This window comes from Artibeus jamaicensis, unplaced genomic scaffold, assembly GCF_021234435.1.
Source record: "Artibeus jamaicensis isolate MK-2021 breed Jamaican fruit bat unplaced genomic scaffold, CSHL_Jam_final scaffold_833, whole genome shotgun sequence".
Taxonomy (NCBI): Eukaryota; Metazoa; Chordata; class Mammalia; order Chiroptera; family Phyllostomidae; genus Artibeus; species Artibeus jamaicensis.
The window spans coordinates 4,682,645-4,704,959 of NW_026522056.1; the positions used below are offsets into that span (position 1 = coordinate 4,682,645).

General features: G+C 42.4%; 1 protein-coding gene and 1 long non-coding RNA gene across 3 annotated transcripts in view; one reads left to right on the forward strand and one right to left on the reverse strand.

Annotated features, from left to right (window-relative positions):
- Nucleotides 1-2,691: 2,691 nt before the first annotated feature.
- The window catches only part of INTS10 (integrator complex subunit 10), a 29,259-nt gene continuing 9,635 nt past the window's right edge, over nt 2,692-22,315 (forward strand). For both annotated transcript variants that reach the window (XM_037161223.2, XM_037161214.2), the window contains exons 1-13: nt 2,692-2,942; nt 3,481-3,548; nt 4,718-4,821; nt 5,536-5,675; nt 7,201-7,282; nt 8,062-8,202; nt 8,651-8,822; nt 9,275-9,444; nt 10,296-10,429; nt 15,262-15,415; nt 16,751-16,833; nt 17,894-18,046; nt 20,681-20,789. In XM_037161223.2, coding sequence (XP_037017118.1) covers nt 2,814-2,942; nt 3,481-3,548; nt 4,718-4,821; nt 5,536-5,675; nt 7,201-7,282; nt 8,062-8,202; nt 8,651-8,822; nt 9,275-9,444; nt 10,296-10,429; nt 15,262-15,415; nt 16,751-16,833; nt 17,894-18,046; nt 20,681-20,789 — 1,639 coding nt within the window. In that variant the 5' untranslated portion in view covers nt 2,692-2,813. The remainder of the gene's footprint in view (nt 2,943-3,480; nt 3,549-4,717; nt 4,822-5,535; nt 5,676-7,200; nt 7,283-8,061; nt 8,203-8,650; nt 8,823-9,274; nt 9,445-10,295; nt 10,430-15,261; nt 15,416-16,750; nt 16,834-17,893; nt 18,047-20,680; nt 20,790-22,315) is intronic.
- Nucleotides 5,621-20,716, reverse strand: LOC119060896 (uncharacterized). Its single transcript, XR_005084683.2, has 3 exons — nt 20,411-20,716; nt 16,859-17,056; nt 5,621-5,699 (listed from the first exon to the last, which is right to left on the reverse strand). It is a non-coding gene; the product is annotated as an uncharacterized LOC119060896 (long non-coding RNA).

A 22,315-nucleotide genomic window follows, 5' to 3' on the forward strand; every position in this document is an offset into this window, starting at 1 on the left:
AACCCAAAGATTGCCAGTTCCAGTTCCATTCCCAGTCAGGGCACATGCCTGGGCTGCAGGCTAGGTCCCAGGTGAGGGACGTGCGACAGGCAATCACACACTGATGTTTCTCTCCCTCTCGTTCTCCCTCCCTTCCCTTCTCTCTAAAAATAAATAAAATCTTTCAAAACAATTCCCACTTGTATTTAAAAATAAATAAAATCCATCCAGAGTCCCCTTATTTAGCCCCAGATTTAAAAAATCAATTTACAAATGTTATCTACTGTAACACTAGAAAACTAAGGATTCAGGAACAAGCGTACAGTTTTGTTTTCATTCTTGTTTTGGTAATTCCAAACATAAAATTTAAAGACCAAATCAGTCATTCTGCCATTTGAAAATCCCTACATAAACTCTGTACATTAAAATCAGTAAAATAATAAAAAAATATATAAGACAGCAATCTCTTTTTATGATGTAATCTTTATAAGGTAGACATTATCCTGATCCGTTAAATTCAAATTTCTATCTTCTTTTCTACAAAGCCAAAACAATTTTATCACTGAGCTTTCCTGGCCTACAAAGCAATCACAGGACTAGGCTGTTCCTATATACAATCAGAGGACATTAAATAGCACCCCTGGAAACATGCTTCCCTGAATGCTAATACAGTCGCTAAACCACAGAATGACTGAGGTAGATGCAGCAAATCTTACCTAAAAGTATCATTGAGGATACCTATCAAACAAAATCAAATTTTTTTAAATTTTGAGTAAAGGTAAACATATTTACCTATGCACCACAATGTTCATAGCAGCACAATTTACAATAGCCAAGAGTTGGAAGCAACCTAGGTGCCCATCAGTAAATGAATGGATCAAAAAATTGTGATACATATACACAATGGAATTCTATGTTGCAGAGAGAAAGAAGGAGCTACTACCTTTTGCAACAACATGGATGAAACTGGAAAGCATTATGCTGAGTGAAATAGGCCAGGTGCTGAAAGACAAATACCATATGATCTCACCTTTAACAGGAAGCTAAACAACAAAACAAACAAGCAAGTAGAAAAAAAAGAAAAAAACAAAGACACTAAAATAGAGAACAAGGGGACAGTGACCAGAGGGGAGTAGGAAGGGAAGTTAAAGGGGAAAAGGGAGAGGGATTTGGAGAAACAAATAGGAAGGACACAGGGACGAGAACTAAGGGGGGTGGAAATGGGAGGGAGGTGGGGAGCAAGGGGCGGGGGAGGCTGGGATGGGAGAAATAGACAAAAAACTGTACTTGAAAAATAACTAAATAAAATTAATTAAAATTAAAAAAAGATATTTAATGTTGCCATTTTTAGCGTGAAATAATAAGCAAAAGAGCATGGACATTACTGATTTGATGGCAACTTTCAAATCATTACTGATTTAATAGCACTTTACATTATGTTCCTTGGTGCTGGGCCTTCTTGTTACTCTAAAACTAGCACACGAAAACAAATGAATAAATGTTGCACACGAACTCAGCACTAACTTTAAGATTATTTATAAATTAGTATATATTACACTTTACATGGTATATTGTATATGCCATAGTAATGGTATATGTTTACATTTATTTTAAAAATCTATAATTATCATGTATATAAGTATTATATAGTAATTTCCTTTTTAAACATCAATCAGCTTTGCATCCTTAATCTCTTGGTTTTAAATGGAACCTATCAGTGGTAATAGAATTTCTAAAATTTCTGTCTACAGAACTTGGATTGGAAATTCTAATGGACTATTCAGAACCCACGTTTTCGTACAGTCTTCCTATTGGGCAAACAAGCCCTGCTTCCTCTGGCTCTTAAGTGAGGCCTCACTTCACCAGAGCACGAAGATGATTTCGTCGTTTCCCTTCCTTCCGGTAAAAAACACTCTGGAGTTTTTGTGAAAACGACATTGGTTCTGGTTGGAGGAAATACTTAAAAGAACGTATTCTTTTGAAGGTCACACGTCAATAACATTGTACAACCCTTGCTGGGCCAGGTACAACTACTTCTGTAGCTCCTGCAGGATGGAGCAATTTTGGGAGGTATCAATTACTACTGCAACTGCTCGATAAACGTCTGTTGGGAAAACCAGCGAATAAACGCGCAACAATAAAATGAGGGCATACTCAGAAAAGATACGAGGCACCAGACCAAACGCATTCTCCCTTGTACCGAGCACGCCGTACCGGGGCCCTACATTTCACCCGTAAATTTACTCCCGGGCAGTGACCCAGCGGCTGGTGCCTCAACCCGGAGATCCTTCCCGCCGCCTCCAGACTGCCCTCTGCTTTTCCCTCTCAAACTTCTTCCCAGCCTAGCCCCGGAAGCCAAGCCCCGGGGGAAACCCAGAGACCTCCCACCACCTGGGAGTACCCGTCAGCCCCGCGCCTTCGGAAACCTGCCACGCGCACCTAAGTTTCAAGCCCCGGGAACTGTAGCCCAGCTCCCGCGGACTCCTGCGCATGCTCTTTGGTTTGACCAAGGTCTTGTGAAAGCTACCAGAGTGAAAAATCCACTTCTCCAGATTTTGGAGGTGACCTGAGAAAATAAGCACAAAAATACTAGCTCCGCAGGAGGAACGAAGGAACTTGGCCGTAACTGAGAGCGGACCGGAGAGAGGCTGCTCACAAAACCTGGAAAACTCTTCCGGATCCACTCTGCCGGCGTTCGTGTGACCCCCCAGACATGCGCAGTAACCGTCGCGGAGGCGGCAGAGGTAGTGGATGCGGCTGCAGTGGTGGTGGCGGCGTCTCCCGAGCCCGAAGGTTTGGCCACTTCAGGCCGGCGGCCGGACACCTCGTGGGCCATGTCGGCCCAGGGTGACTGCGAGTTCCTGGTGCAACGAGCCCGGGAGCTGGTGCAGCAGGACCTTTGGGCAGCCAAGGCTTGGCTGATCACGGCCCGCAGTCTCTACCCCACCGACTTTAACATCCAGGTAAGGTCAGGCCCCACGTACGGTGCTGGCTTGGAGGTGTGAGCCTCGCAGTGCCGGCCACCTTGGGTTGGCCGTCTCCTGCCAGACCCTCCCTGCTCCGTCCTTTCCCGCTTCTCTCTACATCCCCCCGCCCCGTTCTCCGAAGTCTTTCACAAGCCTTCTCCCCGGGGGGCCGGCACCTCGGAGACCCAGCGAACCCCGGTGGAGGTCGGGGCTGGTAGAAGGTGTGGCGAGTGTTGTGCTGCTGTGCGGCCCCAACTGCACATCAGCGCCACTAAGAAAGGCCATTCGGTCGTTCATTCATTGCGATGGCAGCCATTTGTCCAGCGCCTGCTACTTTTAAGACATTCCACTAATCCTGGGAACCAAAGGGTTGTAAGTGAACCTGAGGTCACCAGGTGATACCTTTACTCTCTCGGGCACGCCATCCCTCAGCGGAGTGGGGGCGTGCTTTGTGAAGGCCAACTAGCGTAGCGGTGGCGAGCTTACATTGGCCTCCGCGGAGGTGGTGACTCGAGGGGTCTGACCTGTGTTGCAGTATGAAATGTACACCATCGAGCGGAACGCGGAGCGGACTGCCACGGCGGGGAGACTGCTGTACGACATGTGAGTGGGGACTCTGGACTCCAACTCTTACTGCACTGGATCTCTCCTGAGGTTTTGTTTCTGTCTGTGAGGTGGGCATTGGGGGAAGAGCTTCAAGTTCATCTACATCCCTGGGGCCTAAAGCTTACTTAGACTTGAGCCTAGTTCTTCTGTCAATTGCTGACAAGCCTTCTGCAGAGGTCTTCTTATCTTAAAACTTTGCTATCCAAGGATTGGTTTTATTTTTGAAATAATACATGCTCTATATAAAAGTTAAAACAATACTGATATATACAGAATATAAAATGAAAGTCCTCCCTAAACTCAATCACAGTTAAATTTTGTGTGTGTGTGTATACACATACACACACACAATTTATATAATAGATTTTGGGGAGAGGGAATTACAAAAGCAAGATCATACTAATTATTCTGCATTTTGCCTTTTTCACCCCCTGTAATGGATTCATTTTCCTGTTAATGGGTAGAGATACACCCATTCTTCATATCTGCATAGTATTTCATAACCATTCTCCTATTGGTAGTTTCCAATTATTTGAAATTATAGTGTCAAAAGGCAGTTTTGTGCCCCTGTTTTGGTGTTTGCCATAGAATACATTGGATTTTCATAGAGGTATGCACATTTAAAATTTTGATAACTGTCAAATTACTCTCCCCAAAAATTACTATTCCAATTTACTTTTCACACACCTTTGACAACAATGAATGTTGTCAGACTTTTTATCAGATTTGAATTTTTGCAAGTGTAATAGAAGAAAATGGTATTTTGCTATCTTTAAAAATATGTTTCTATAGTATTACTAATGAAATTGAGTATATTTTCAAATGTTCATTTTAGCTATTTGTATTTTTTCTGTGGTTTGCCTTGGCCCACTTTTTCTTTGGATACTTTATTTTCTTGTTGATATTTATAAGTACTTTATACATTATGATAACTTATCTTTTTATATTTTCCCTTATAAAAATCTCTAAAAAACTTTTGTGGGTACTTCATTTTTTTAAATTAGTTTTTATTTTTATACATTTATTTTGATTTGTTTTGGTATATCTATGTATTCACTTGGGATAAAGAAAAATGTGTTTTTATCCAAATGCTCATGTTCTTACTTTCTTTGTTGGATACTATGAGAATCTGACATTTTAATTTAATGCATTCGTTTTAAAACTAGGTTTGTGAATTTCCCAGATCAGCCGGTGGTGTGGAGAGAAATCAGCATTATTACATCAGCATTAAGGAACGATTCACAGGATAAACAAACGCAATTTTTAAGAAGTAAGAATGGAGTAATAACTTAAAGGTGTATAAATTTCCATTTCTGGAATACCAACTTAAATCTAGTAATTTCACAAAAAAATCACATTTGTCATATTGATACCCATATGTATATTTTAGTCTTGGCAACTAGAGACTGTACAAATGATGTCACTTGGTCTCTTAAGCATATGCTTAGAATCCTGTAAGTTTTCTTAACGGATATGGATGTACCAGTTGGCCCAAGGAACTGAATAGATGTTTTTAACAGGTTTTACAGTAATCAGAAAGCATCTATAGATTAGGCAGATCTCCACAAAACGAGAGAGAAACTTTTAATCATTTATGACCTTTCTTTAAGCCTGTACTCTGTGTTGGTTGCTATATACAATCACAAATTTCAAATTCTGGATTAAAAGAAAATAGATGGTTTATGTCATTTCAACATAAACAAGTGTATGTTCTTTAGCTTGGCCAGCAGCAAGCACTGTTGTGACCTTTCACGTATTTCACTCTTGTCATCTGGATCCCCAAAGGTCTTTTCTGGTCATTCAGCAAACATCTTGTGTCCAATACCCTGTGACCCAAAAGCCTTCTGGGTTGTAGATGAAACCCAACAATAGGGTTTCTTTATATAGTATGTATTGTTCTGTATGTAGAAATACCTTACTTCCACTTTGGTTTCAGTGTTCTTTCTAAAAAGGAACTTTATAAAATGTCATGTGTCGTGTACAGGTTTATTTGAAACTCTTCCCGGCCGGGTCCAATGTGAAATGTTGCTGAAGGTTACGGAGCAATGCTTCAACACATTGGAAAGATCAGAAATGCTGCTTCTGCTTTTGAGACGCTTCCCTGAAACAGTGGTGCAACATGGGGTGAGTCTGATCCTTTCCTTTTTCCTAAGAGAAAATAAAATTCAACAAATTTGTTAGTATGGTCAGGAACTATAGTGGGTATTATTGAAAAGCAGAAATTCTGAGGAACACTGGCTAAGATTGAACTTAAATCAAGGAATTTTTGTCAGTAAAGCTAAAAGGATATCACCATTATCAAACTGCATTTCCAGTAGAAGTTGTCTTATCAGGAAATAGTCGCCGAGTTTTGACAGTGCTATTTTAATGCCGTCTAGAGTACAGTCAGGTTTTCTTAAAATACTCTTATTCCATTGTATTCAACCATGTGTTTGAATTGTAATGAGAGCCATAGTTTATCTTCTTAGCAGACATGTTTTCCATGTGCTTGTGCCCTGTGGACACTGTTTTCTCCCTATTTGTGCCTTTTCCTTACATCTGTAATAGGTGAGTGCTGCTGGCAGGCACTGGGAAGTGTTAGGAATCTCCTTCCATTCTCTACAGATCCCCTGAGGTAGACCACTGTGTAGAGGAGGAAACTGAATCTGAAATACGTTTGTAACTTCCCATAGGCAGTAAGTGGGAGAGTCAGGATTCAAATCCTGAATCCTCACCGCCACTGCCTTGCCTTGGGTGGTCACTAGCACTCTGTCATTCCTTGGCTTGCAGCTCTGTCACTCCAGTTTCTGCCTCCACTGTCACGTGGCCTTCTTCCCTACGTGTCTGTGTCTTCACATGACGTTCTTACAAGGTCATTGGATTTGGGTCCCACTCTAATCCAGTATCACCTCATCTTAGCTAATTGCATTCTACAAAGAGCTTACTTTTTCATAAGGTAAAATCTGTATGAGGTCACATTCTGAGGTCCTGGGTGGACATGATCTTTTGAGGGGTTACTGTCGAACCCAATACACTCCCTGGTCATTACTCTGACCTTAAACTTTCTTTGTTGCATAGTCTTTCACGCTGTCCCACTCCAACCTTGTGAACCCGAAGTGGTCGCAAGGAAGATAATGTGGACATCTCGGTGGATTTTGATAAGCTGACTTTCAGCTGTGCTAGGTAGGGCGTCAGTCATGGAAAGGTGGCCCTAAAACCCCCAGCAGTTCTGTCCGGCCTGCCACAGGCTATGTGACTGACCGCTCTCCGCAGTCCTTGAGGGTGGTAAGTTTCATCCGCACCACACATCTTGATAAAGTTAGTTTCCACATTTCTTTAAAAATCTCTATTTCTCTATTATTGTAACTCTAGTTCTAGCACATGCTTTAAGTCTCTTACACATTTTGTCAGTGTTTTAATTGTACCAGTTCAGAGGAAAGTAACTCAAAATGGTCTGTGGTCAGGTAAATTTGGGGTTCCCTTCTGAGAGACTGTGTTGCTGATGTTCTTTTGTTTTCTATTTTTTAAAGTGAGAATATTTATTTTGGGGGGAAGCTTGAATAGCAAACTATGTAGTAAATTTAAAAATACACTGTTTTTTTTTTTTTAAATATAATTCTGGCATCTTAAACTGTAACGCATTTAAACGATTAAATGTGTTTTGAAACAGGTTGGCCTTGGGGAGGCGCTGCTAGAGGCGGAAACTATAGAAGAACAAGACTCTCCTGTTAACTGCTTTAGGAAATTATTTGGTGAGGAAAATTGTATTTTGTATTAATTCCTTCTGGTGAGTAGAATACTCTGGGGTGCGCATCGTTTCAGAAGTCAAGCCAGTTGTAGGAAGCAAACCAACTTTTCATGTTATGGGATTTAAATCTTTATTTATTTTCTCAGTCCAGAAAGCATTTTAAACAGCTTCTAAATTTTTATTATGTAATGTTTGATATCTCCAAAAGTGTATGTTTGACTGTGTAGGTAAATATAAAGCTTAATAGCAAACAAATATCCGAATCACCGTCCAGTGTAAGAACTAGACCAACAATTTTTGACCTTTTTCATCTCATGGCATGCATAATCTAATTACTGAAATTCTGTAGCACACCAAAAGTATATTTCTTGCCGACCTGATTTTTTAAAATAGGTACAATTTTGGTTCATTCACACCGAACAGCTGTTGTTGTGTTGGCTGTTGTCATTTTTCTGTTTGACAGTCTAAAGGGAAAAGAGGTCAGGGCCCCTAACTGAGCAGTCCGGTGCCGCGTGTTTTAAACATTCTTGTGGCACATGGGTTGAAAATCGCCTCACTAGACCTTTACCCACAGTGTAGAACCTGCCTGTGTTTCCTGTCTGACTTCATCCACTCGTGTGCCTCTGTACTGCAATGTTCACATAATCGTGCCTTAAGGGTTTTTTTCCCCCTATGCATTTTAGGTACTGCAGTAAGTGAACTCAAATAAATTTTGTTTTCATCAGAACCCTAGGATAGACAGACAACTTAATCGGGTTTTTTTCTGATTTTTCTCTTCAACAGTTTGTGATGTCCTTCCTTTAATAATCAACAACCATGATGTTCGATTGCCTGCCAATCTATTGTACAAGTACTTGAACAAAGCAGCTGAATTTTATATTAATTATGTCACCAGGTCCACTCAAATAGAGAATCAGCATCAAGGTAAGTGAGAATGTCTTAAAGTTGTTCAGACAGACTTTGGTAAAATTGCAAAGCCAGAAATCCCTTCTCATTCTGATTATTCTCCTCTGGATACATACCAGTTTGATAGCGCTTCTTAAAGATGGTTTCTAGAAAAAAAAATACTGCAGTTAAGATGTGAGACTTTCCTGGAACCAATTTTACCCCTTAATCAAAACGGTCCATTTGCTGAACTGTGGCGTTAGTACACTGAGCTTTATACATATATCCTAGTTCAAAAGTCATTCCCTACTATGGGAATGGCCAGTTGTGGGTCCTTAAACGAAGTACATAACGTGTTGAGATTCGGTGCACCAACTTTTTGAATGTGGAGTGAGACTTCCTTTTTCTCTAGCAGGTGCCACATGCATAGTGAAGTAGTAATGTTAATCACAGGCTGTTTTTTTTTTTTTCTTTTCTCACATGTCAGGTACCCAAGAAACATCTGATTTATTGTCACCTAGCAAACGTAGCTCTCAGAAGTATATCATAGAAGGACTGACTGAAAAATCGTCCCAGATTGTGGACCCTTGGGAGAGGTTGTTTAAGATTCTGAATGTTGTTGGAATGAGATGTGAATGGCAGATGGATAAAGGAAGACGGTAAAACATTGTCAATTTCTAGAATTGTCTAACAAATCTTTGATAGCATAATCTCCAGACCGTAAGAAACAAAAACACTTTTTTTTCCCCAAAGCATTTCTTTGGGCAAATTCTGTAACATGCAATATTTATGCAAAAGAGGGTAGTTTTGCACTTTATTGAGAGATTTCCAACAGAAATACAAAGTCTTAAGATGATGTTGAGTTTAAAGCACTCTTTATTCTTCAGAGGAAAGAGAAACCACTTGGCAGGTTTATGTCATAAAGTCTTGGTCTGGTTGCTGCTGTAATTCAGAAGGAGAATTCCAATCCATGTGCAGACAATACAGAATAGCTGTACATGCCTAAAGCTACATTTGGTAAATGCAGTGGTTCCACTGGGGCATTTTCTCTAGACCTTTTGCTGGCAGGCCCAGAGTAATGAAATAACCTTTATCGTTCTTCATCTTTCAGAAGCTATGGTGACATCTTGCATAGAATGAAGGATCTCTGCAGATACATGAACAACTTCGATAATGAAGCTCATGCAAAATACAAAAACCAGGTGGTCTATTCCACTATGTTGGTCTTCTTTAAGAACGCATTCCAGTATGTCAACAGCATACAGCCATCTCTCTTCCAAGGTTGGTTTGGGAGTTGCAGAGTGTCCCAAAGTACTGGCCTCAGCAGGGGTGGCAAGGACGATGGAAACGCTCACCTTAACATTGTTCTTGGATCCAGATAATTGCGGGGTGATGCCAGTGCTTTTCTTAGTTATTGTTGGTTTTTATGTAAGTACATTTTCATTAAAAGTCTCTATGTCAAAGGAGGTAGTGGTACTATAAAACTAAATACAGGTATTGAATGCAGCAGATGAAGCAAAGTATTGAAATAGATTTCACAAAGACTTTACAGTAGACAAAGATTTTATTAAATAATATATATGCGTGGATATATATATATATATACATGTATGTATATACATATGCATTCATGTATAATATATATGCCTGTATATATTTAATATATACTTTTATAATGATATATATTATCTTTTAGAATTTTCTAGAAGATGTGAATAATAGAAAAATAAAAATGTAAAATCTCCCATAATTTTTCTAGTATAACACAGCTGTCTCTCACTTTTGTATGTTGCTTTATAGTCTTTTCATATGTTACATATGTTTGGAATTTGCAACCATAATATACATGTAATTTTGTAGCCTTTTTTTTGGTAATTTTGTGATTCTTGATAATTATTAAAAAATCTTGACACATAAGAACAAACACAAAAAATGGACTTAGATTTGTAATGTATATCTGTACAGCCTTTTTTTCTCTACATACATACTTGTTTTTCTAATTAGGGGTCACACTAAACATATTTTTAAATGACCTATATTTTCACATAAAAGTTGAGTAAGCCTCTATATGATACTAAGTATTCTTTTCCTTGCTTCATGTTTAAGTGTTGATATTCCCCCCACACCCATAGGTCCTAATGCCCCAAGCCAAGTTCCACTGGTTCTTCTGGAAGATGTATCCAATGTGTACGGTGATATAGAAATTGATCGTAATAAACACATACATAAGAAGAGGAAACTGGCTGAGGGAAGAGAGAAAACCATGGTAATCCTTTCCAATATGATTATTAACAGATTATATGTTTATGGTTAGTAAGAAATGAATCTTTGTAAGAGGTGTCTTTGGAGCTAAATTGATAAAGCTTAGATCTTTTCATTATAAAATGTAATTACTTTATAAATCAGTAGTTCTCAGCTAGAGGTGATTTTGCCCTCTAGGGACATTTGGCAGTATCTGAGGACAATTTTGATGGCCATAACTGGGTGGGGAAGGGTTGCTATTAGTGTGCAGTGAGTGGAGGGCAGGGATAACTGCTAGACATTCTGTAATGCACAGGAAAGCACCCCCAACAAAGAATTATCCAGCTCAAAAAGCCAGCTGTTTTGTGGGGGGGGGGTCTGCCTGCAGATCCCTGCCCCACCCCACCCTGCCATGGAGGAGAATCATCTCATTCTCAAAACATGATCTCATTACCAAGACATGATCTGCTTGGGGAGGAAAGGTAGCCAATCTCTCAGAGGTGAAGGACCAAGAGCATTTTCTTCAGTGGGCTTATATTGGGTTCAGAGTGCACAGGAATACAGGTAAAGCTCACCAATCAATCATTGTCTGGCAGTAAGGATCGAACAGATAACATACAAAGAACTGCAAGGGCTTATTCTTAGTCAGATCTGTTAGCTAAAGGGCTATGAAACTTTGGGAAATAAACTCACTTCCTGCCGGGACCTTTATCAGAAAATTGAGAGCATTCTGAGCAAAACAGGTTTCACAGGATTTTACGCATTCTTTCTTAGGCCTTATTGCTCTGGGAAACCTGCCCTTTCCAGCACAGGGCTGCACCACCCTTTGTCATTGTTTCAGGCTTAAGTCAGGCAGGGGAAGTAGGGCAGCCAAGAGATTAGGAGACTTATTAAGCAGACAGAATGAGGACTCAGGCTGTCAAAGTCAAGGGGCAAGGGTCCATCACCCCCTTTTGCTGTAGCCCCCTCAAGTCCTTCCCTGAGGGCCCCATGCCTGTCTTAGGTCATCTCTGCCTTAAGGACTCTTACCTGTCATTGACTAATGAGTCATGTACTGGGGGCCAGGCAGGGTGAAGTACAGGGGGCAGAGGCAGCACCCGTGCCAGGGAGATAAGCTTTGTCTCCTTAGTGGCTTCTGGTCCCCGGGTCTCTCATTCAGCCATAGGCATGGTGGGTTACAACTTCTGAAACCAAGGAGGCAGTTCCCAGCAGTGCTGAGGTTGAGAAACCCTGTATAAGTTATTCATACCTCTTTGGACTGAAACAACTACATTGGACAAACTACATTGGACATCTAGAGCAGAGTGCTGTAGTGTGTACTGGCCTCAGAGTGGCAGGTGCCCAGGTGTTCAGGGTAGGAAGTAAGTATAACCCATGGGGAGATGCTGTGGGAAGGTTTTATGAAGGAGGTCAGTTCAGCCTCGAAGGATGTGTATGATTTTGTCATTTGGAATTGAGAAATAGCTTCTGTCAAGAGGGGACAGTTTGCACAAAGGTGCAAGAGGCTAGAGAACGTGAAGAACCATCAGTCTTCTCACTGGCCAGGGGGCAGGCCTGTGCAGGACCCCGGTTTCCAGAGGAAGCCTTTAACGTCTGTAACATCCTTAGTGGAAGCTTAATGTGTAACATGGACGTGGAGATGTAAAGGGCCAGGTGGCAAATATTTTAGGCTTTACAGGCCACAGGGTCTCTTGCAACTACTCAGCTCTGCTGTTACAGTGCAAAAATAGCCATAGACAGTAGTACAGAAATGATGTGGCCATGTTCCAATAAAATTTCACTTACAAAAACAAGGCCTAGCCTGCAGGTCATAGCTTGCTAACTGCTGCTCTAGTTGAAATGCCCAAGGGGAGCCTGCAGTGTCACTCACTTTTTCCCCCTTCTCCCTGAACCCCTCTTCCTCAGTTCTCAGTAACCTTTTACTAGGCCTGCCAGGATGGGCGGTGCGTGCTAAAATCACTTTAATCTGATGTCTCTGTAGGCTGTGTAATATAGAAAGGATTGGAACAGGGAAGATATAGCCATTCTGGGGCTACATTCTGTAGCCATTCTGTAGTTCACAAAATTATTAACCCTTTTAACACACTAATTTGTTTCCTCCCACAGAAAAACGCACACATGCACAACTTTGCAAATGATTTCAGAGGCTGATGGTTGCTTTGAAATGCAGCCATGAACCCCAGGTTGAGAACTCTGTGCTCACAGGCTTTCCTGGATGCCCTGTGATGTTTTAAAGGATCACTAAGGCTGCTGAGAGTGACCCCACATTTCCCGATTCTCCCGCTGGTGCCTGAGGGAGTGAGGTGTATTCAAGTACTTCACACTCTAACATCCTCCTCCCATGTAGATAAAGGTTGTATATTACTAGTTTAAACTAAAAGCAATGGAATGTCTCCATTTAATTAAGTGCACATACCATAGCTCCATCCGTCCATTCCTCTCTGTCTCCCCCACTTCCTCCCTGTTAAGCCATCCCAGTCTCTTTCCTGGATCATGGGAGTTGGTATCCTGTCTCCCTGCCTTCATTCTTGATTCCCACATTCCTCTCTGCCCAGCAGCCTGGTTGATCTTTTTAAAGCATGAGTCAGATATCACTCCTCTGCGTTACTGCCTCTGACAGCTTCCCATCGTGCTTGGAATAACACCCCAACTCTTCACTTTGGCTTCAGAGCACTTGCAGAGCAAGCCCTTGCATTTAGCAGACACGGTGGACTGTGCTGGCCCAGTGCTCTGCGCGGTCCTCTCGGGCAGGGATGCTTCTCTCTGCCAGGCCTGTCCTGTTATTCAGCTTCTCAGCCTGAACTTTCTTTCTCTGAGGCTCCCTGAACACCCATCGAAAGCAGCCTTCGATTTTCTTTTTGTTACTCGATTTTAATTCTTTGCATAGCCATTTTTGCCCTCTGTCTCTTCTTGGTTCATTGGTGTGCTGTCTGTCCCTTCATTAGAATGTAGGCTCTGTGGAGCCTAGGACATTGTCTTTTGTCCACCTCTCTGTCCTGGACATTTGAACAGAGCCCGCGCCCCAGCAGGTGTGCGATGAGCCTCTGGTGAGTGAGTGACTTCCCGGACTTCCTCTCAGGTTTGGCGCCCAGGCTGCAATTGAACTGCTGTGTTCCTCCTCCCTGTTTTCACCTGTCCTGCGTTACCTACTAGGCCCTGCTCTCATATTCTGGCCTGGCCCTCCAAGCAGTCTGGGGTTGCCATCCATTTCCGTTGTCACTCTCTGAACTGGTTTTATCCTGTTGTTCACTCCACTCCTCAGTCTGCCTCCAGCAGACCGGGGTCCAGCCAGGTCTGTCTGTCAGTTCACAGCAGAGGACGTGGTGGCCATGAGCTCAGCTCTCAGACATACCTCGTTTCATTCGTAGTGTTTTAGTAACCTAGCATCTAAAAGTAGGAGATTACTTACAACAACCCAGATTGTCTGACCTCCCCTTAGTAATCGGAACATCTGATAACGCTGGCCCCTGATGGTGGCTCACGTCACATGCCAGGCCACAGGAGCTGTGGTGGGGGGACGGCGATCCTCTTCTGCTCCTACCCAAACTCACTCAAGTGCACTCCCTTCCGTCAGGACCCTTGCTTCAGAGCATCTGCCCAGAGCTTCGGAGTGCACTTCAACATCAGTTTCTCCAAATCGTACCGACAGGAACTCCGCAGTATACCCATCACATCCGAGGCCCTTTCCATAAACCCTGATCACGTTGTGAGGCAGAATGATTTCCAGTAAGCAATTGTTCGTAGTAGTATATCTTATTAGGTGCCGTACTCCGGGCAGAGAACAGGGCCCTGCTGAAACAGGATGCCAGGCACTTGGGAAGGGACCTGGGTATGTGTTGCTACTGAGGGAGGGTGCCCAGCATCAAGGAACAGCAGGAGGATACTGAGCCCTAAAAGTATGGGAGGAGGGTGGGTGATAGAAGGGAAGTGCCTACATTTTCTGAGATTACCTTGAGGGGTGGAGCTTTTAGCTAGAATATTTGTGCGTTTTAAATGGTCTTTGTAAGGTAAAAATCAGCAAGAAGAATTTCATTTGGGTCGTTGAATAAATAAAAATTCTACCTAGGTAGAATAAAAGATTCAAGACATTCTCAGCAACATAAAAGTAAGTGAGCTAGCTATTTTACCTTTACTGACTTTTTTTTTTCAGCAAAACGTCTGAGCATTCCCTTTGGCATTTACAGTAGCTGCCTTTCTCCGAGGCCCCCTCTTTTCTTTGGCTTTCTGTAAAGATGCAGAGCAGGAAAGTAGGGTTCTGTTGATGAGTGCAGACAGGAGTGATTCCTGGCCCGGCTCCTGCAGTGGGGAGCAGAGCTAAAGACAGGGGTGACCACTGGCAACTTACGTGCAGAGAGCAAATGGTAACAGCCGTTTTGCTGAGTTATTTTTAGGGGACGCGGGCGTTAGTTTTATTCCAGTGTGTGACAAGCTGTTATTTGGAAGCAAACTAATGTCGCACATTGAAAAGAAAGTACACTATAAAACAGGCACTATTTACGCTGTATCTGAGTGTAAAATCTAATTTTTGGTTTTTATAACATTGATGTGTTTTTAAATTATTGGAACTTTTACATAAATTTATGTTGAAGCCAACAGAAACTTACAATTGACCATCAGAAAAACACAAACTTAATTTTAGAAGTAAAACTTGAATGTGTGAGAGTGAAAAGATGAAAAATTTATATTAATTTTTAAAGCTAAATTGTTAAATTTAAAAAATTCAGTGTACTCACATTAGTATTCATTGATGTAAAATCCGTATAATAACCAGAATTGGCAGCAGTAGCCATGATAATGCTCCACTATGTAGCTACATTTGTAGTTTTAAATTCATCGTGTTCCTCATACTCTGAGCAGAGTTCAGACGATGAGGACTGTTCAGCGAAAGGCAGGAACCGGCACATCGTCATCAATAAAGCGGAGCTGGCGAACGCCATGGAGGTGCTGGAGAGTTTCAAGTTGGCCAGGGAGAGCTGGGAGCTGCTCTGCTCCCTGGAATTCCTCGACAAGGGTAAGAACGTGTCTGTCCTGTTGGTGGGTTTGGTTTTTCATACAAAATCATTCTGCTAAAAATATTATTCTATTTGAAATGTCGAGTCACATATGGCTAATTAAATTGATTACAGTAGTTCCACGTATTTTAGGATTCTTTTGAGCAAGACAGCTAATCAGTTATTCATATTAAAATAACCATTTACTTCTTAGCTTCTACTCTGAGGGTATATTAGAAGTCCGGTTGGGGTGAAGTTTGAGAGAGAGTTTTTGGTCTTTTAAAATTTGTATTGCTGGCCTTTTTTTTTTCTTACTATGCATGTTTTGTGCTTCTGCTTGTCCTGCCCTCTTGCTTTGTATCTCCTTACACCACGTTACTGAGAACGCAAAAGCTAATGCTGCTTTTATCCAAACGTTAACTCCACTGCCCGGAAGCCTCCAAATCCAGATGCTACAGACAGTCTCTGCTCTTTTATGTGGAGACGTACTTATTAGCTGAATAATATTGAAATATTAAGTATTTCAACGTTTCTTAGAAATGACCAGCACTTTGCTAACCGACGTACTTTCACTGACCGTTTGAGCCGAGGCCCATCACTTCCTTTTGGCCAGTGGACATCCCGCCCTTTACAGGGCCCTCGGCCCTACTTTCTAGGTAAACAGAGCATCATTCTCTTTCTCCTTGCCACGTATAGAACTGTGAACACGGATGTGACTTTCCCTTTATCTACATGTAGTCTTTTGAAAAATGAGTAAAACTCTTAGTGCCACATGTTGTTTTAACTGGGTAAAAATAAAACAAAATCTTCTGGGATGAGGGGAGCAAAGTGGTTTAAAACATAAATGGGGGCCCTGACTGGTGTGGCTCAGAGGGTTGGGCATCATTCACAAACCGCAAGGTCGCTGGTTCGATTCCTGTCAGGGCATGTGCCTGGGTTGCAGGCCTGGTCCCCAGTTGGGGGCATGCAAGAGGGGGCACCCATTTGATGTTTCTCTCCCCTTCTTTCTTCCTTCCCCTCCCTCTAAAAATACATAAAATCTTTCAGAAAAATAAAAGATAAATAAGGTAATATGTGAAAAGCATTTTGAACGGTTCTTGGCACGTGGTATGTGCTTGGTAAATGCTGGTGCCTAATTGAAAGCATGCTGTGGATGACTGGTAAGTACTGTATTTTAACTTCATTATCTAATTGGAGTTCTAGGCCATTGCTTTAGAAATTAAACTCTGAAGTTACCGTCCACTTTTTGGTAATTTGTCTCTCTGACAGTTGTTCACTCTTGCTGAGTTTATTGGTTTTGTTTCCTGCTTCTGTGTTACATATTTTTGGTAAATTTGCTTTGAATTCTCGCTCAGAATTTACAAGAATTTGTTTGGCATGGAAGACGGATACTTGGCTTTGGTTAAGAATCTTCCTCACTGACATGATCATCTATCAGGTAGAGTAACGTGTATGCCAAGTACCTGTGTCTGTGCAAGATGCTTGTTGCTGCGAGCCATCGGCATGCAGGACGCCGCGTTCCCTCCGGGTCGCGGCTCCGTGCTCTGAGGACAGACGTCTGTCTTCAGGGGCAAAGGAATTAGGTCCGCGTGCATCTCGTAACAACTCCCAAACGGCACGGCTGCCTCTTCCGTGTTCCTTCTGGTATCCCCAGTCCATTCCTTTGTAAAAACAAGATTTTTACTTTTGAGTAAAAGACGGATACCTCCCCCGCTCCTGCCCCCTACTCCAATGGAGTCTTTCTGCTTCACTCTGCTGTTCCCGAGCTCCTTAGGCCTAGAATGGGGAGAGCAGCTAATTCCCTGCTGGGATGGCGAGCTTCCAGCTGCTGTTGTTGAAATGGGCAGGTCGCTGCTTCCATCCTTCATCAGAGAAGTGGTATTAGTAGTAAAGTATTCATGGAGAAATGGTATATTCAAAATGTACTTTATCAAAGGGCTTGTGTTATTTTATTTAGTCTTAAGGATTAAGACCAGCCCTGGCTGATGTGGCTCAGTGGATTGAGCATTGACCTGCACACCGAAGGTTCGCTGGGTTCAATTCCCTGTCAAGGCACAGGCCTGGGTTGCAGGTCCCCAGTTGGGGGTGTGGGAGAGGCAGCCGATTGGTTTCTCTCAAACATGGATGTTTGTCTCCCTCTCTCAGTCCTTTCCCCTCTCTCTAAAAGTAAAAACATATGTATATATATGTATGTATGTATGTATGTATGTATATTCTTAATGTCTATTAAGAAAAACAAGGAGCAGCGCTGGCCTTACTGAGAAGTCCGTTCTGCTTTGTAGACTGTGAATCCTACATCACTACCCCTACACAAGCTTAAAAAAATTTAAAAAAAAAAAGATTTATGACCAGAAGGACTGTTGCTAAGTCTCCTTTTTCCTGCTCAGATGGTCAAGCAGAGTTACCTTGTTTGTAGTTACCTGCTGGTTGCCCAGTTAAATTAGGAGGTTTTTTTAATGGCAGTGTTTTTTTCCTTCTTGCTGTTATGTCTTTCTCAGGGTCAGTACAAAAAGGCAATAGCCAGCCTGCATCATTTAGCAGCCCTCCAGGGATCCCTTCCTCAGCCACAGATCTCGGGACAGGGAACCTTGGAGCATCAGAGGGCGCTCATTCAGCTAGCGACCTGCCACTTTGCCCTGGGGGAGTACAGAGTGAGTACCGCACCCCTGGCTCGGGCCCTCCGCTGCACTCAGCCGCCCGGGGCTTTCTCTCTTTCCTAGAGCGGCTTTTCCGTTCTGTGCATGTTTTCTTGAAATTTGGTCTTTCTGCCTAGATTTATTACCTAATCTGTTGGAAAATTATGGGGATTCTGTTTTACTTAATTTCCTCTTTGCAATAACTTCCCCGAAATTGGGCTTTGGTGCTTTATCATTATTCCCTTTTGTTGGAGGATTTATTTTATTTTTACTTTCTTGCCTGGCGTCCCTTTAGAGTGGAATCAGTGCTGTCGTACTGGGCAGAAGGGGCCGTGACATTAGTTTATCCGAACCTCAGATTCTCCCCCACGGCGATAGCACCCCGCGGGGGTGCAGTAGGGGCGGTGCTTCTTCCGTGATCGTGAGCCCCTCCCACCAGAGTGGGGCCAGTGTTCTTACCCTGGGCCTTTCTCACAGCACCTGTCGCAGTGGCTTGCACAGCTTCTGTGCGCAATAAATGTTTGAATTCAGTTCGGACAGTCGGGCACGTTCGTCACACTACATGTGTGTGTACTGTGTGGATTGAAGGCTACAGCCTCACACACAGACTCCAGTTCTCATCTGTGTACATGTTAAATTGATTACTTAGTGGTTAAAAACCCTAAATTGAGGTTTTAATCTTGAACGTTGAAATATAATTTATAATTTGCCAGGAGTTTTAGAAACAATTAGAGAGCGTGTAGAGTTTGTGTGTTTCAAATTGAAAATGCATTTCCACCACTACATAGGTGATTCAGGTAGTTCCTTCTGCGAACCTGAGAGAACATGTGCTTCGCCCACGCATACACGTGCACCACGGAGAAGTAGACGGCTGTGCAGGGCGCTGCCGTCCTGCACTGTAGCAGGAAATACGAATAAACTGGTCCATTTAATTAAGCTAGGAACCCTCATTCTCTTGGAGAGCATCAGTCACACCTCTGAGCTGACCACTGTTGGGCCTGCTTGGTCTCTGACTTGTCCGATTCCCCAGTCTCTAACTGCATGTCTTCAGCTCAGACGCAACATGTCCAAAAATGAGCTTCCTTAGCTCTCTGGCCCTTCGAGGTGAAACATCCCAGTCATGGTTGACTCTCAACTCTAACCCTTTTGATTCTTCCAGAGTGATACTAACATCTTTGGTGTAGTGCCTTTAAGTTCCATTGCCACCACCCTGATCCATGGCCTTTAACGGAGTTTTTTGCATGTAACCTTTTCCCCATCCCTATAAATGATGGTCACTGCTTTCTACAGTATTGCTGTCAGCATTCCACTTACTTGAAAGATCGACGTTCTAGGTGCCCAGAGCTGAACCGTGTGCTGGGAAGGGGCATACAAGCAGGGTGCAGGTAAATCCTGCATTTGAGGATTTACCGTTGGAGTTGGAGAGAAGAGTGGACGACAGTTAAAAATGCAATATTAAGTGGCAAACCTCAGATGTGTGCACAGGTGGGATTCAGAGAAGAGTGTGTTCACCAGGGTTCAGATAGTCAGGGGAAGGTGTATAGAAAAGGTTGGCAGCCTGGAACTCCAGAGTGCAAGTTCTGGCCTCTCCGCATCCAAGCCCTGTGACCTGGGCAAATTACCTGGACTGTCTAACTCAAGTTCAAGTTCTTAACAACCAAGCTGCCAGTCTCAGAGATAGAGCTTCACCACCCTGTAGCAGTGGAAGAGGGGAGGGAGGAGATACCCCCTCAGCCCTCAGAGCAGTTAGATGAGACCCGGGGCAGCTAGAGCCTCCAGGGCAGCTGCTGCCGGTTCTGGACAGCCTTGTACATATTTCTGTTACATGCCAAGACATGAAAACGCTTGGGAAGCATGGGTTTAAGACTTAACGTCCTCATTGTAAACGGAGATAATAAGAAGGTTGTGCCTGACACACAGAAAAATGTTACCTAAGTGGGATCCCGTTATTGTTAGTAGGTAGCCGAAGGTGAGCGGTGAGTGTGATGCCTTCTTCTCTGTGGCTTGACACCAGCCTGTTCTGTCCACCAGCGCTGCGTCTGTCCATCTGTCCCAAACCATCCCCTCCTCCCCTTCACGGAAGTCACCACAACAGATCTACAACCCTTTCCCCTAGCTTTCTCCCCTGCTTTGAAAATCTTTTTTTCTCTTTTCCACATTCTAAATTCTTCCCCACTTTAAAGCTAAGGTCAGAGTAACCTTCCTGCTATTATGTTTTAAATTCTGTTCTATGCTATGCTATTTAGTTCTCTACTGTTGTCCTATTCTGCTAATTTTTCTATCCAGTGTGTTAGTAAATGTGTTTAAGACAGAGACGTACTTATTTTGGGTGCCACTATGTTGTTTAACACCTTGGTAGTTTGATTAATACTTGATTACCTTGAAAGTTTTGTTCTTTTGTTTTTTAACAGCAGAAAATGAGTTATTGCTCCCTCAAGGTCTAGTGCATGGGTTTAATCTTGCTGTCACTTTCTCTGCATGCACCGTTGAGCAAACAGTACTGATCACTTGGAAAATCTTGAGATCACTTAGAGAATCAGGCCTCCGTGTGCACACATTGCCCAGTTGTGCAGATTCTTTAGTGTGATGTTGATTTGATTTTACTTTCAGAAAACTTCAGATTCTTTCCTTTGGCCTTATCTTCCGTAGATGACATGTGAGAAAGTCCTCGACTTGATGTGCTACATGGTGCTCCCCATTCAGGATGGAGGCAGGCCTCAGGAAGAGCCTTCAAAAACAAAGTCCAAATTTAGAAAAGGTACGGAGACAAGTTTTATTTTTATTTTGTAAAAATAGCTTTTGGGCCCAAGGCTGGGAAATTTTCTTATAATTCCTTTTAAGGTAATACTGTGATCTGCAGGGCTTGACAAAAGGTATGAAAGATTAACCCCTTGCCAAACTCTTTCTTAGCTGTGAATTCATAAGCAGCAATCTGTCTTTCTTCCAAAGTTCTCTTTGTTTATTGGGTGTGTTATCTCTTCAGTCCCGAACACCTTTTCCTTCCTTTACCCATTCTAGGGAATCAGGTTAGTTGAGTGTCTCGTACATTTCCTTCTTGGGCTATCCTGCACTTGACTTCAAGTTGCACATTGCTTGAAAAGTACGTAAACTTAGTGGTGATACAGTGGAAAGGAAGGAAGATTCACTATCACTGATCTAAATTTCCACCTTAAAAGTCAGGAAAAGTTGGGCACATTAAACCCAGAGAAAGGAGAAGACAGGAAATAATAACGATACGAGCAGAAATCAATGATGTAGAAAAATTAATAAAGCCAACAGTTGTTTTTCTGCAAAATTAATAAAACTGATCAACCCCCTAACACGACGGGTCAGGAAGATAGTGAACACTGATCACCAGTGTCAGGAGCGAAGGAGGGAGTGAAGGTCGCTGCAGAGCCTCCGGAGACCAGGAGGCACCGAGAGAGCGAGTGATGAGTGACCGGGTGCCAGGAACTCAGCAACTCACCAAAATGGCCAGAAAATAAAGAGAAAATCCGATTGTTCCCATATCTATCGAAGGAATTCAGTGTTACCAGAAACCTCCCCAGAGGGAAAACTCCAGTTCCAAATGGCTTCACTGGTGAATTCTGTCAGCATTTAGGAAGAAATAATACCAGTCCTACCTGCACTTTTTGAGAAAATAGAGGAAGAGGGAGAACTTTGCAATTCAGTTTTAAGGCCATCGTCACTCTGATAGCAAAACCAAACAAAAACATCACCAGAGAAGAACATTAAAGAGCACCCATTCTGAACATAGATGCCAAAATCCTTAACCAAATACGAGTAAGTCAAATATAGCAAATAATGTCATACAAATGACCAAGTGTATGGGGAATGATAAAGTTGTTTAACATTCCAAAATCAATAACTGTAATTCACTACATTAGCAGATTAAAAGAAAAGTCATATGATTGCCTTAGTAGGCAGAATTCAATTATGTTTGTATTTATTATTCCTGATTTTAAAAATCTTAGCAAGCTAGAAACAGGAGGGAACTTCCTTGACCTCAGACTGAACCCCGAATGCTCTCTACGATCAGCAAAATCAGGGGTGTCTGTTCTGACCCTTCATGCGAACAGGCTCACCAACACAATAGGCGAAAAGAGAAGACAAGGGAATCAGGGTTGAAAAATACTGTCTTTATTTACGGCTACATAGACAAGTCTAAGAAATCTCCAAATAAAATGACATAAAAAATACGGACTACTTAAGAATACATTTCATGAAAGCTGTGTATAATCGCGTTTGTAGATCAGCAGGTGCAATACAGTCTCATCACATCCC